Source organism: Podarcis filfolensis (assembly GCF_964270895.1).
Source record: "Podarcis filfolensis genome assembly, chromosome: 12".
In the NCBI taxonomy this organism is placed as follows: domain Eukaryota; kingdom Metazoa; phylum Chordata; class Lepidosauria; order Squamata; family Lacertidae; genus Podarcis; species Podarcis filfolensis.
This window is the reverse complement of record NC_139614.1, coordinates 32,018,518-32,034,720: the sequence shown is the minus strand read 5'-3', so window position 1 is coordinate 32,034,720 and position 16,203 is coordinate 32,018,518. Positions and strand designations below refer to the sequence as shown.

At 40.6% G+C, this 16,203-nt stretch overlaps 1 protein-coding gene across 5 annotated transcripts in view; it reads right to left on the bottom strand.

The window, feature by feature from the left end:
• Window positions 1–16,203, bottom strand: part of CDK6 (cyclin dependent kinase 6) — a 102,473-nt gene that overhangs the window by 15,321 nt on the left and 70,949 nt on the right. For all 5 annotated transcript variants that reach the window (XM_083578861.1, XM_083578863.1, XM_083578862.1 and 2 more), the window contains one exon: window positions 1,402–1,452. In XM_083578861.1, coding sequence (XP_083434987.1) covers window positions 1,402–1,452 — 51 coding nt within the window. The remainder of the gene's footprint in view (window positions 1–1,401; window positions 1,453–16,203) is intronic.

Here is a 16,203-nt window from a genome sequence, read left to right as displayed (position 1 = left end):
CCGCTCTTCAAGACTGATGACCTATGCTATCCATAGCTTGGTCATTCTTCCACAGCTGAATAAAGGGTTTCCTAAAAAGTGTGTTAAAAAGGCATCGGGAAGTCTTTCTTTTCATTTCTGCAGGTTGCTGTGCCAAACAACCGAGAACTCTAAGTAGCGGACTAGAGCAGAGGCTACTTGCCACTCAAACCCAATTTTTAAAACACTATACTGACTTAACTAGGGGAAACAAATAGGATTTTAAAATATGTATCATAAAATAAAGTCCCATTTCGACTACAAGTGTATCAAGCAGCGGACCACTGCAGTGCCAAAGGTGATTAATTTAATTTAGTTATTAAAAGTGTATCCTGCCCCTTCTCCCAAAGGAGCCCAGAATTTCTATTATTCAATAGGAGCAATCCTCCGTAAACTGTCCCAAGATTGGGTACTCCAGTGCCAGTTGCTGCAGTGGTACAAACTATTATCTGCACATAAAGCCGTGATGGGGAACCTGTGGCCTTCCAGATGTACTTGGACTCTTCACTTTCCCAACCCCTGACTACTGGTCAGGCTGGCTAGGACTGATAGGAACTGGAGTCCAGCAACTTCTGGATGGCCGGAAGTTTCTTATCCCTTACATAATGTATACATAAGGAGACGGCCTGGCTACAAGGGATGAAGGACCAGCCAGTATGCAACCACCCATCTACCCATCCTTGCAGGCAAATTGGCTCACATCAATTTAAGTGTGGAGACGGGGGAATTGCCTTCAGGTTTACAATCTAAAAAGGCAAGGAACACAAGGTAAGGAGAATGGATGGGAAAGGAAGAGAAAGGAGACCACATCACAGCTATGCCATAGTATGAAACAAAAGCAGAGATTTGATGGATGATCCAGTGCTGCCTCTACATAGCAGGTTAGGGTACACCTAGAAAAGAAATACACTGTACAAAAATTCCTGAAATTGTAAGGCACTAGGGGGTAGCCTTGCCACTTTCTGAATTTAAAAAGCAAGAAGACTCAATACAATTGTAGGATGAACATTTGATTCCAGAATTGTGGCACTTCTCATGGAACACAGACATGGAAGAGACTGCTAACATGTTTGTTCTTAAAAAAATGAAATAATAGAATTTCACTAAGTGGGGAGGGGGATTTGCATTGCTGTCACCAACATCATTAAAGGCAATAGCCAACAGATGCTGGTGACATTCCTGTAGTGACATTCTATAGAGCAGTCAATCTGAAGAAAGGGATTTGCCCCTCCTATAAAAAAGGCATATCTAGTGCTTGGAAAGTAAGATAGAAGTTTTATTTAGAAGGGCAGTATCTGGACTCGGCAACAGATGAATGATTCCTGTGCACTTATTGCACTAAAAATTAATTATGTGAAAAAAATGCAGGAAGCTATTACTTACTCAAAGATTTTTCCTAGCTGATCAACATCCGAGTTTCCACGAAAAAGAGCCCTGAAAAGAAAAACAGAAACACCTTCTGTAATTGAAGTAATTTTTTTAAACACCCTTCATCTAGCTTTCCTATGTATTTCCCAGTCTTGGCTGCTTTAGCTTCTTCAGTGTCTGACCAACCAAAAGAATATATTTTGAAATCCATCCAACATATGCTAGCTGCGGGGTTTGTTGGACCCTTCTGACAGTTCAGTTGCTTCCCACCACTTGGAGATTGTAAAAATCAATGCTCACTGAGAGAGAAAAAGCTGGTTGTTAGAATCCACTCTTCCCAAACCATTTCCAACATAATATTTTTCTCCCATGTGAGAGCTGAAAAGTCTTTTTAAAAAGAAGCTCTATGTGTGTCTCATAAGACTAAAACAAATGCTTTGGGTTTAATAGTGCCACTGACAGCAACTCTGTAAGTTGTGCATTTGAAATGAGTAGAGCTACATTCCATGTACAAGCCAACGTCAGGGCTATTCCTTATCCAAACAATAGAAACAAAATTAATTGTGAATATGAGGAACCTATTTATGTCTTCTGCAACAAGGAAGCCACATGCATTAAAGGTAGAAAGCCTATTTTTGCAAGCCTTATACTTAGTTCCTTAAGAATGACTCATCCTGAGCCAGGCATGAGTATCAAAGCATTTTCAACAGATTAACTCATTGGAAACCACCTCACAGCATGACAAAATCCACCAAGTATGTACAATAGGAAAGGGAAACTAGTGTTTAGGAGAAAAACAAGACCTCCCATTTCTAATCCAAATACACTACGGAGAGCCACGTGGGACCCTCTAGAACTGCCAATACAGCAGCCTCAAATTCTGGGCTGGAAGCCAGACATGAAAACCAAGAGAAATAACTTCCAAACACAAATATCTGGATTCTGTCATTGTTAGTACAGTATAGCCAGCTAAGATGGTAGCTGCCTCTCGTGATGTTCTTACTTTCTCCACAATCCAGCATCAAATATTTTCGAAAGAGCGTTGCAAATTCACTCATATCACCCAATTAAAATGTCTGCTTGTGGTCGTCAACCTTCCAATATTTTTGTCACCTTCAAGGAAATGACAGGAACTCCATAACAGCAATCTTTTTTTTTTTAACCCACCACAGTCCAATGACTATGTAAGCAACTCACTACAGAATTGTAAGATGGAAGAATTTATAACATTTTTATTGAGAAACAACTGCTTTAATTTGCCAAGATGTGTGTGGTTCTATTCTGTGGTCTGTAAAAAAACAACAACCATGTTACTAAGAGGGTGAATTAGACAGGCAGCAGTGGGGTTGGCTTTTCTCTATTTTTATTTCCCCCTCCCTCCGTGAACAGCTGTCTGATCTGGATATTCTCACCCCAGGACCAGAGGTCTCAATACTGCTTGCCTTGGTTCCTGGCCCACCGCCAGACACCCTGCCAATCACCCCCCAGGGCCACAGGATTAGAGGAGGTGACACTCCAGGCAGGAGCTTCAATGCCACCAGCAAAGTTCTCAACTAGCTACTTGAGAGGTGAGAGAAGCATGTGTAAGTCAAGTCCTGACACAGAACCAGGAAGGGGTGGAACCTCCAGCTCCTCTGATAAGCTCTCAGTCTGAACAGGTTTATTACTGAAGCAACAGCTCCAAGCTCAACCTTCCTGAACTGTGGAAACCAACAGCAACACAATGAGGAATGATGGTAATATGACAACTGAAACAAACCAAACCAAACCAAACCAAACCAGACCAAACCAGACCAGACCAGACCAGACCAGACCAGACCAGAACAGAACAGAACAGAACAAAACAACAAAACACAGTTTTCTTAACTAGCTCTGAGGAAGACATCTTTGGGATCAGCTGCTACCTGACCTTAAACTGGTATTGCCTAGAATTGAACCTGGAACATTCTGCATACAAAGCATGGGCTCTACCATTGAGCTATGGCCCCCCTCTACTGGATTAGTCTAGCCTCCATAAAAACAGTGTTAAAATTGAATATTTAAAACTGAAACCTCCCATTATGGGGAGGAACCACCAAGCAGAAACAGATGTACCAGACAAGAGGAAATCATATTTTCCCAGCAAACTGCAGCTTATATCCTGGGAACATGTGATTTCCCTAGAACTGATACACTTACTGAATGCGGGTGTCTGGATCTTCCACAAAATTAAATAATGACAGCACAATGTCAAATACCCTAGTTTGCTTTCCAGTAGTAGGTCTTTGTGTTTTGACCCCAGGGAGTCCAAATGGCAGGCAAGGAACTAGCAGATGTCACAGCCCCAAAGTGAGATAATCTCACAAAATCCCTCTCTAATGTTGCTTGGGCTCTCCTCAGTTCTGTTTTTGTGCTGTACACAAAAATGCAAAAAATGCAAAAGTTGGAAAGCACCCTGCTGAATACCTGTAAATAATAACTGGCTGAAATGTGAGGGATTGCTTTGAAAATAAAATCCTCAATATTTTCAGCATCTTGAGATACAGCCTCATTTTTACAGCTCTAAACCAACCATGGGGAAATTTTTTCACAAGCCACAGCTGACAGCACTGCATAATTTGGACCCACTTTGAGTTACTTCTAGTCAAATGCAAGCTCCTGTAATGAGCTCTGCTTGGCTCCTGGCTGTCTCTCTGTGAGCATGAAACTTCTCAGTGTGGTCAGATACTTCTTCCTCTTCTTTCCTTTCAGTTACTATGTCTGTGCAAGTGGATGTGAGACACAGTGCAGGAGGAAGTTCATCTGAATGTCGCTATTAAGCATGATTACAAGCAAACGTTATTTCCTTACCAAAAATAAAAAAGAATGACTCGGCCACAGCTAGATGGGGGGAAATTTCTATTGAATGTGTGCTTACTTCTAGAAATAGGCCTACCATTTTGTAGGTGTCAATATGAGTTTAATCTGAAATGGCACAAAAAATTACCACAACATCCAGCACACTGAAATGGCAGGAATCTGATAGTGTTAAGTTTGCATCTGAGCCCAATGCGACCAAGTCCAATTGCAGTAGAGCACAAAGCTGGAAAGTATCATAGAATTACGGTTAGAAGAGACCCCCAAGGATACAACCCCTTGCAATGCAGGAATCACAACTGAAGAATCCCTGGCAGGTGGTCATTCAACCTCTGTTTAAAAACCACTAATGAAGTTCACCACTCCACCACCTCCCAAGCTGGTTTCTTGCTTCTAATGTCTTTAAAGATTTTTGGTTTTGGTGGCGGTTATGTTTTCAGTGATGTGCTTCCAAAAGTCAAATGAACAAGGCCTGCTAACCAAATCCCAGTAGGTAAATTTCCTTGGCAGAGATGGCTATTGGCACAACCCTGGCTGTAAGGCATAAAAGCATAGGTAAACAGCCAAAACAACCTTCTCAATGCCAGGACCCTTCTTATAGATTGTGGAACATTATGTTATCACCCAGAAATGAAGTATTATATATCTGTTACAGATAAATGTCCAAACAGCAGAAACTGTCTATGATCCCATTTGCATCTGGAGAATGTCTGAAATTATGGACTCCACATAGCCTAGTGTAGGTCTGCACTTTGGACATTCAACAGATGCATGAACAATTGTCACCCTTCCTTTGTGATCGGCTACAGCCTTCACATGTTACTGCAAACGTTTAAAAACATTCACTGTTAAGATATACACTTTATGTTTGCCTTTCCCCCTACATATACATGTATAAGCAGAAGTAGAGTTTATAGCCAGATGAGCTGTTGCTGGAACAGGAAAGAGTTGTCTGAGATGCTATTATCCAGAATAAAGTGAATGTTGATACATACCCATGAGGCATACATGCACAATCTCTTTCTGAAGCATGATTTATAAATAATAACAACATAGTGCATAGTCCAGAAAGCTACCTCAGCCATATGTAAAAAAGCTTGGAAGTATCCAGTGGGATTCTTGATCCTTCCCTGTGAGTTTCAAGAGAGGTCTACAGAATGGCTTCAAGCTCAAGAAATACAAGACTCACTGGGGCGCAAAGCAGAGTTATTATTGAGTTATTTCCATAAAAAAACAGATATTAGAGCCATTTAATAATGGGAGGTGGTTGGAAGATACATTCCAAATCAGGGATGAACCATGCTGCCTGGAGCTGATGAGAGGTGGAGTTCCATAGCCTCTGGAGGGTACTATGTTAGGACTCGTCCATGCTTCTGCTTGTCCTGTGCCTAGAACCACTTGTCCCGTGCTTTCTAGGCATGGTTCCAAGTGGTTTTTCCCTTCCCCCACTGCTTTCCCCCAAGAAACCTGCTCTTTAGCGCTAAATCAGAACCAACAGCAATCTGCTGAAAACTCAATTGCCGTTTGTTTCGATTCAGCACTAAACCACAGGTTTACTCCGGGGAAAGTGGTGGGGCAATTGTGGGTGTGGATGAGCCCCTAGTTACATCTGGACATCTGGACTAATTTTACTACATAAAAAGCTGCAGATCTGCAAAGGCTCTGGTTTCAAGATTAAACCTCTTCATGAGACCCACATACTCAAAGGACTGTCTTGCCACACATGCTCCATATGAGGCTATACATCTATTAAGATGGGGGTGGTAGCCCTGAGCACTGTCTGATCATTACAACTGTAGCTAGGGGAAAGGCTTTTTCTATGTGGAGTGTCAGACCGTGGAATGCACTGAGGTAAGAAAGCCCGTTTTTTGCAAGATTTTGGAAAGGGTGCAGTACATTTTTATGTCAACAGACAAGTGACTGACTGTGATTCTTAGTGGCTATTCTGGTTCAGCTGTGTCCTATTTAATTTTAGTTTTGCTCTTTGATTTATACTGTTCTCATGCATATAGTTTGTATTCTTTCTTGAGCACTCTGAGCTGTTGAAAAAAGTGGCTTATAAAAAAAATAGAGACAGACAGACAGACAGAAAGGTTGATTCACATGGTCAGATGTGAATCAAATCCGTCTCACTGGGTCACTCCAGTGTTTTGTTTGGCTTGTTCTTAGTTCAATTTATACTGTGGTGTGCTAGAAAATGTACAAACCTCACTGCATGCTGACTGGTAAGTGGAGAAGCTAATGCAGCAATCAGACGACAGCTTTACCGGGCATCCATTTTATAAGGAAACATTGGGGTTCTTAGCTCTCATTCTGCCATTTGCAAAGGGTCATATGATTTGTTCTAGAGAGATCAGTGTGGGAAGCTGGGAGGTGACAAAGAATACAGACACTGTATTTTTATGTCAACCCTTTCAGTAGGTAATGAACCTTGAAACAAGATAAGGAATCCATGAAGATTATAGTCAAGTCTGCTTAGATTCCGCTTCCCTTCTAAGGGGGAAAAACTTTTTTTAAAAAAATAAAAGAGTGAGATTACACACCTTGGCCATTATCCAAATGAGCTATTTACATGCGCGATAAGGAATCTTGTAAAGCTGAAACTTGCTTTGTAGTTTTACTGGTGCAGCTCCTAGAGGCCGATGCAAAAAACTGTGATTCGGTTTTCAAATCTTGTTTGCCTTTTCACCAGGTAATACGGAAAAGAAGGCTCTAGCTGCACCTGTGGTTCCCTTATAAGTATGCAATGACTCTTCGGCGTTACGACCTCATTGGGAAGGGATGGGGAACATGTGGTTCTCTGGATGTTGTTGAATCCCAGCTCCCATCATCCGTGACCATGGGCCCTACTGGCTGGACTCCAACAACATGTGGAAGACCTCAGGTCCCCCATCCCAGTCACAGAGTGCTTAACTGTGCTACTCAGTCGTAGCAAAGCAACTAAGAGTCTTGATGAGCAGTTTGTGCCAAACTGTGTTAATCCCTACATTAGTTAGGACTGTTTGTTCTTTTGGTCTTACAGAGATGAGCAAAATTTTAAAGGTTTGGAACTTTTCACAAAGAAGAACTTCACTTTACTATGTAGCACTTCTTTTACCAGCTGACACTCCACAAACTCTGGCTGGGCAGAGAAGTCCAGAATTCTAAGAATTAGCTGGAAACAACAACAACAACAACAACAACAACAACAACAACAACAACAACAACAACATTAGAGGTTCCTTTTGGATGGTTAGAGGAAAAAGAAGCACAATTAAAACAGAAACAATTCAGAAATGAAACGTAATGTAAAATTCTACAGATGATCAAAGTATGACCTCCATTCTAATTCAATATGTTAGCCAATGTGGCTACTCACCAGATGTTGTAGACTATAACTTGTGTTAGTCCAAGAAACTACTATCTTATTTTTGGGTTCTCCTATTTCACTTGCAATCTGATCATGGGTAAGGACCACTTAACACCAGCATTAAGTGAATATGATGACAGCTGTTTTCTTCTTTCACTTGGAAAATGTGCTGTACATCACCCAATGATTCTCAGATAAGCATGTGAACTGCTTCTTTTGAAAACAGGGCCAGTCCAAGACATTTTGCTACATAATGCAAAGGGCATGAAGGTGCCTCCCGTTCCATGCGCAAAGGCCAATGTTATTTCAAAACTGGCAATGGGACAGCATTCAGGTTATCTGAATGGTCATTTGTGGAAAGGGATCTGGAATGACCATTTCATAAATTTAAGTCTTTAACCACTGATCAGTTCACTGATCAAAACATACTTGTAACAGCAAAAGAGGGGGTGCCAATTTACTATGGAGGGGCAGTTGAATAGGAGGCTGTCAGAGTGATGTATAGTCCCACCAGTTGTATATTAAGACCATTCCTTTCTAACATACTAGAATGTTTTTTTATTTTAAAACACCTAGTTCTACCTTCCAAGTTTGAGACATATTTGCTTTGGGCCTCACCAACTGAAAATATTTCTAATCAGACTGCTATGATGGGAAACCTTTGAACAGCAAATGTTTAATGCCAGTAGGTCAGTTTCTCATGGAATAAACTTTGCTTAACCAAACATACTCCTACTTGTATCAGCTGAAAGCCTTTGCACACATGAATGAAAGCATGAAGGAAGTTAACTCTTACCTACTTGAGGCCTTTCTAACACCAGAGCAAAAAGCAAATAGAAAAAAAAGAAACAAAAGCAGTCAACTTATTGGTTACCTCAAATGTTACAAGTACCTTGTAGAAGAACAATTAACACCATCTTCTGTTTCTATCACTAAAACACCGGTGTTTGAAAAATAGAATTAAAAACTGTGCTAAATGCTTTATAAGTAGCAATGAATCATGGATTAAGCCACACAGGCTGGGACAATGCAACACAGAATCTTTGGGGAAAGGTTTCAAACTCCCCAGGGCATTCCCAGACCTACTCAGAGATGCCTGGGATTGAACCTGGGACCTTCAGCATGAAAAGCAGATGCTCTACCACTGAGCTATGGTCCTTCGCCTTTAAAGGCAGATGTTGTCCATGTAACCCTTTAAAAAACCAAAATGGTCTCTTGGGTTTGTCTACTGTACTTTTTATTAGGGGGCTGAGAATGCCCTTTTGCTGCCAGAAACACACAGAATCCAACTGGTCTAGCAACAGAATCTTAATTGTATGCTGGTAATGGGGTAGCATCCTCCATCAACAGCATTGATCTTTCCTTATTCTCTACCACTTCCTTTTAAAAATATATGAATTTTGCCACGAAACAAAAATAATGTAACCTAATTTAAACAGGCATAGCTTGAGTAACAGTGTGAATGCCGGATTCGGTTTTCCACTGATGTACATTTTTAATTTGCCCAGCTTGTTGATCAAGGTATACTTGGTACCACCTCTGTGGCTTATATCAAGCGATAATTAATGGCTCACAGTGTGGCCTGCACTTATAGTTAAAAACCAGATAAAGCAAACGTTTGAAATTATATCTAATGGAAAATGGGCGATTAGCAAAGGGCTTCAGAAGAAGGTTAGACTTTCAAAACAATAAAAGCATCGGAAACCGTTACAACACTAAATACCATGCTATTACGCAGCACAAGGTGAAATTTCAACTTTTATACCAGCTGTCTGGGTTTTGGCATAAAAGCCATGAAAGCAAGATGAGGTAAAATATATAATTTGGAGCAGCTGCTTTGCCTTATCAAAGCTTACTAAACACGTGCAGAAGAAATTAAGAGCTCTCGTGACAGCAGACAGAAAATTGATATTTTGTACATAGTATATACCATAGTGATTTGAGCTCAAAACAATACCATATACAGTATTCAGCAGGAAGGACTAGGCAAATGTGTTGAGTTCATCCAGTTTGGCTGCTCTGATTTAACTAAATCAGTTTGTTTGACAAAATTACATGGAGTCTGATTTCACATCAAAATTATGAAGTACTTTGTTATTGTCTTATATTGAAACATGCATACAGGCAGTGACCATTTTGCACACATCCTGTGGGACCCAGAAGGGGGCAGAACAGGCAGGCTTATGCATGCTCCATTGAGGGGGGTAGGAATGGAACCCCCATGCAAAATGGTCACTGCTGCCTGTACGTGCTTTTAAAAATACTCCTTAGATATACCTGAAGTGCCTCAAGAAATAATGAGTTAAAGGGGGAAAAGAATGTTAAGTTATTTACATGCCTCTATATGTATTTGAAAAGCCAAGTGATTTTCATCTAAGGGCTAAATAGGAGCCACCTGTTTTCAAGATGCAACTTCATCCTTCCCATTCTCTTTTCCATATGCCTTCGATCTGCTGGCTGTTGCTTTTCTTTTAAGCCTGAACGCAAGGCACTGTTATGAGTGTTAACTAATGTGTCAGGCACTCTGAAATTAATGCATAATGATGATCTCAATATATAGGCAGTTTTATTTGTGAGACGCACAGCAAGATAAGAATAGCTCGTCACTGAGTATTAACATACATTCTGACCTGGTCATGATGACCAGCTTGCTGTCATGGAAAAGGGAAAAAACTGCTCCAGACAACTATGTCTGGATAATAGTCTATTATCATGGAGCTCAAGCACACCACGGTAAGATAATTGGTCAATGCAAGAAATTCGGAACCAGAGAAACCCCAATGTGTCCAGCCTCTCTATGAGGACCTTGAGTGAAGGTGAGCCCAACACCCCTCAATGTAATTGGTTCCATTCTTGAACTGCTCTTGCCATCAATAAATTTCTCCTAAGGTTCAACCAATCTACCCTCTAAGAAGGTTAAATGAGTCCTCTGGATTAGGCCAATGGCCCATCTAGTCCTGCTCTCATAGTGGCCAACCCAATGTCCACGGGAAGCCCAGAAGCAGGACGTGAGTGCAACAGCACGCTCCCAACTTGCGATTGCCAGCCACTGGCATTCAGAGGCAGAACACAGCTATCATGGCTAGTAGCTTAAGCCCATAGAATGATGAACTTAAGTCCACATATCTAGTCATGAACTATGGATAGGCAGAAAACAAAACATATGCCCTATGGGGAAAGGTTATAGCTCAGTAGCAGAGCACATGTAAATAAGTGGCATTTCCAGGTAGGCTTGGAACAGTCTCCATGCCTGAGTTCCTGGAGAAACACTGCCAGCAAGTGTAGACAATACGTACTGTGATAGATGGATCAATAGTTTGACTCAGTAAAAGGGAGCTTCCTATATCACTCTTCTGAAACATTCCATTTCTGTCCTCTTTTCCCAACCACCTGCCCCCAGCTGCTTTGGAATATTGTGAGTTACTCCTAGATTCCGCAAAAGGGTCTGCAATAACACTGATCTACAGGCTATAAAATGTTCTCACAGTCCCTCTGGCTGAAACGATGTGGCGTCTACAGAGGTAGCCAGTATCAAAGGAGCTGTGATGTGCTTATGAACTGGAAAAAATATATAATTCTTTAAATGTCTAAACAGCATCAGATCCCACACTGTGCTCCCTCTCATTCCCTTTGAGCAAATCTGGCTCAGGATTATAATTACTTGGTACAAGATGGCAAAATATTTCAGAGTTGTGTTATGTTTTTGCCTCGGCTGTCAATGTCCCGCTGTCCTATCTTTTTTCAGATATCTATTTGATTTTCCACTTGCCTGAATGTCTATTAACCTTATGCTTTAAAATAATTTTAAAATGAATAAAACAAAAAGCCTTGATGAGCACAGAGGGAGTTGCTAAAACAAATCTGATAAAAGGGGGCAAACTAGTAGATAGATTTATACCTATAAATATAAAATTGCCTCCTTTAACCCATGTAAACTACTTTTTTGTTTAGAAAAACTAAACACAAAGGTGCATTTTGAAATATCTTTAGTTTGAATTAAATGATCCCAAAGTGGGAAGAATATTCTGCACTCCTGTCTGGAATCTGAAACTATTTTGTTGGCAGCTTCTTGTAAACTGGACAACCATATATACATTTTCATTACTATACTGGATAAAGTAAGATGTTTCTTAATCAGCTCAAACTAGCATATAGATATAGATCTATATAGATATAGATATGATGGACGAAATTATTTCCCTAAGAGCTGGGTCTCTGATCTTTTAGATTTCATCTTCAAACAGTCTCAGATGTCAGCATGACATACAAAGTGTCAAAATATACAAAGCTTTATCTTTGTAAGTGGGTTAGATTTTACTCCAAACCTAAGCCCATTCACATGGAAGTAAGCCTCATTGATTTTAGTGAAGTTTACAGTTTCTAAGCAAGTGTAGTTAAGACTGCAGACTTATTTTCATTTGTTATTTTCAATATAACTTCCTTCAACAAAACAACAGCTCTTAATGTATACAACAAATTTATCTCCCGCTGAGCTTCAGAAAGATAGGCTTTCTCAAAAGATCTTAATAGAATCTAACAGTGTAATCCTACACACATTTACTCAAACGTAAGTTCCACTGATTTGGGACGCAGGTGGCGCTGTGGGTAAAACCTCAGTGCCTAGGACTTGCCGATCACATGGTCGGCGGTTCGAATCCCCGTGGCGGGGTGAGCTCCCGTCTTTCGGTCCCAGCTCCTGCCCACCTAGCAGTTCGAAAGCACCCCCAAGTGCAAGTAGATAAATAGGTACCGCTTTATAGCGGGAAGGTAAACGGCGTTTCCGTGTGCTGCACTGGTGCTGGTTCGCCAGAGCAGCTTTGTCACGGTGGCCACGTGACCCAGAAGTTTCTCCGGACAGTGCTGGCCCCCGGCCTCTTAAGTGAAATGGGCGCACAACCCTAGAGTCGGACACGACTGGCCCGTACAGGCAGGGGTACCTTTACCTTTTTAAGTTCCACTGAATTCCTTGGGACGCCCTACCAGGTAAGTGGGTATAAGATTGCAGCCACATATAAAGGAACTGAACTCAATGGGTGAAATGGCCATTCTCCCATGAAGCTGCCATTCATTCCAATAGAATTTGTGCAGAGTAACTTCCTAGCGTTTTGCCTTAAATTTATACTTAACAAACAACCAATTTGGAGCTTTGAAAACAAAACTCTTATTTACAAAGATCAAGGCTATCAGTTGAGGATTTTGTTTGTTTGTTTATTCATTAAATTTGTACACTGCCCTTTATCCACAGATTTCAGGGTAGTTCGCAACATAAAAATACAAGCTAAAATTAACAAAATACATAAAAAGAACAAGACCAAAAACAAATGAATAACCCCCCTTTTCTCACCACTTCTCACAAACACTATTATTTATTTATTTATTTATTTCTGTTACAGCTCTCCTGCTCTCACAAAAGGTTTGATGCTTAGCAACACAACTGAATTCTGTCACTGCTTTGCGTTTGTTTAAAATATCTCTCTCAAAAAAAAAAAAAAAAATCCTGTCTGCCAAGCTGGCGTTCCCCCTCCCCTCTTTGCTTTTGTTAGGGCAAGTTAACAGTTTTTGGTTTCTATGGTTTATCAACGGTTTCCTTTGCCCATCATATCTACTATTGTGACAAAGCCTGGCATGATTGGGAGCTTGAAGAAAAAAACCACAACTGAATAAGCCTGGCATCCACTTCAACACCCCTCTCCAACCACAGACAGATACAGTTACTGGATTTGACTAACGGTTATCAATCAGCTCAACTGTAGGCCGTTGGGAAGATAACAAGCCAAAAAACAGAAGGAAGAAGGAAACTAATACGAAATATTTTTCAGTTGTTTATATAATGAAATGGAATTATTAGCCTCATGGAACTCTTTTCTAACTCCTCAGTGTTTCACACAATAGATCTGGTTCCTCAGGGGAGCACCACACATTATGACAGCTATAGGAAGTGTTAGTGTTTCCTGCAAATACATAAAATGTGGACATCATATATATGCATACACATATCTTTAATCACCCATTCACCTGCATCTAAGAAACCTTGTTGAACTAAGCTGCTTAGAAGGTAACATTGTCCACACATAACAGATTTGCTGAGGGAAGCACCAGTTTAACACCAAGACAGCAACCATCATTATACAATCTAATTGTATTTAAATGTTTATTGCTATGAATGAGAGCATATCCCGCAGACATATCAGACGTGCAATTCTGAAGGAAGAACAAGAGTAGACTAATGAGTTGGAGCAAAAATAACGAAAGACGAAAGGGCGCACTTTTCCCAAACATGCTCAAATGGAAATAGGACAGATTCAAACAAACAGTTGAAGAGATTAAGCCCCATGGGATGACTTATTTGGGAAGATGACTGTTTGACCCATCACAGACATATGACAAGAGGTTTACCACCTGTTGGTTCACCACCCCACATTTTATGAGGTGGTGAACTAAAGCTTGGCCATGCGCTATGCCAGAGTATTCACATGAAAAGTAAACATGACCGAGACACAACTCTCATGGTGCCTTCACCACCTCAGCCAACACCAAACTTTTCAACTGAAGCTGCCCCTTCATCCCAATGATTTCACTGCAGCTTACTTAAGTTTATATATTTATCTATTTGATTTATGAAGCACTTCCCATAAACCATCCTGAAGTAATTTAACAATAAAATCATCAACAGTGAAACATATAAAAACACAGTTTGTAGGCAACTGCAGATTAGAGAGCAGGCTAAGAGATCTTCACTTAAACAAGACAATCCCTCACCTGAAAGAGAATGATCTTCAATAGGCAGCCAAAAAATAAAAATAAAGACAGTGTCCCTCTGGTATACGGTGTGAGAAAGGTCTAAAGGATAGGTGCTGCCACACTAAAAGTCCAGTTCCAACATTTTATGGAATGGCCTTCATGATGAGGTAGTATCTGCAGGAGACCCTCTTCTGCAGAGCACAGGAATTGATTTGATATAGAAGGGATGAATTCAGCTTGGTAGTTTACTGACAGGCATTTCAAGTTTTTCAGCAATGACAGAACCTGATGGTGACATTCTGCCCTTGTGAGTAGATGAGCCACAGCATTTTGCACTAGCTGCAGTTTCTGGGACAACCTTATGGGTAACCCCACAAAGAAAGCATCAATTTAACCTAAGTTAAATGGACTTAGGTGTGAGGTATAATTTTTGTAGTGAAACACAAGACAAAAGTTGTACTGTGTTTTTACTCTTTTTTAATTCTGGGAGCTGCCCAGAGTGGCTGGGGCAACCCAGTCAGATGTGTGGTATATAAATAATAAAATATTATCATTATCATTATCATTATCATTCCTGGAGCTAAGAAAAAACACAAAATAATGTCCCAATTTATCTGGTTGGTTTTTGTAAAATATGCATAGCAGAAAAATGTAAATACAAGGGAATCCCACCATTTTCCTATTAATTCAGAGAAAAAGTGGCCATTTTAATATTCTAAATCAGTATCTATACCGACTTCAGATCTCATTTTGCTACTACTGACCCAAAATCCCTTGTAACTGAGTTGGACCTGGTGCTATCCATTTTCAAAACTATGCTAGTAAAAGTAAGAAAAAATTAACCAAGAGATTTTTCTAAATGTTCACTACAGTATAGATTATCTACACTAGAAGAGCAACCCTTCTCCCGAGAAACATCTAGATTCTATTTTTTTCTGCGTTTAAGCTCATCCCCCAACCCTTTGTTCTATCTTACATGGGCATATAGATGCATTGGAGGCTTCTAGTACTTTCAAGCTAGTCCTGGTCTGAATTTTAATTCATCACTGGACAGGTGGCCAGCCTATTAGATTGGTTATTTCAGCTTTTCTTCTGGAGTCTTGGACTCATACCATCAAGGCTGAATGAACACAGGCCTCTAATTTAACCCAGTGACCTCTCAATGTAACAGAATAACAATGACAGCTTGAATCATGCTTCCCTACCAGACAAAAGGGCAGCAAGGCATACAGGTCTGCTGAAAAGCAATATTTTTTATTCCAAGTCTTTGCCCCAGGATACACAAACAGAGCTAAAAGCAAGGTGTTTCAACTTCAGAATATAATTTGAATACAGCAGAAATTTAATGTTTTCTGGATAGCTTATGGATACACATTTGTCCTTTAGCATCCAATATATCAAAATAGTGTGGGCTTCATATAAAAGGATATATGAGGTTCCTTTGTTATTGCTATGACATTGACTACTCTCAGCCGGTCACCAAGCTCCTACTATTCCCAAAACTTTTAGAGTTATGGTAAATAAACGACTCTGGGAAATTAGGCTCTGAGAAATTGGCACCGCAAACTTGCTACACTAGAGTATTTCTGTCATGGTGTATGCCGAAAGTAACATACACAGCAGCCCATCTATGTGTAAGGAGGCGGCCTGCACACCTGGCTTCACCTGGAGGAGCTCTACAGACATGCTGACAGATTGGGGGGCACGTCAGCAACATGTGCCAGTTGTGGGGCGGGGCCACACCCCCTCTCATGCATTCTTTCAGTTCATGTGGTGGTCATCTCACTAAAGCAAAGCAGCATGGGCCTTCCTGATTGGCTAAGCAAGGCATAAATACCAAGACCCTGACCTTTTGTTCAATGCCTAGTCAATGGAGTACAGTGGTACCTCGG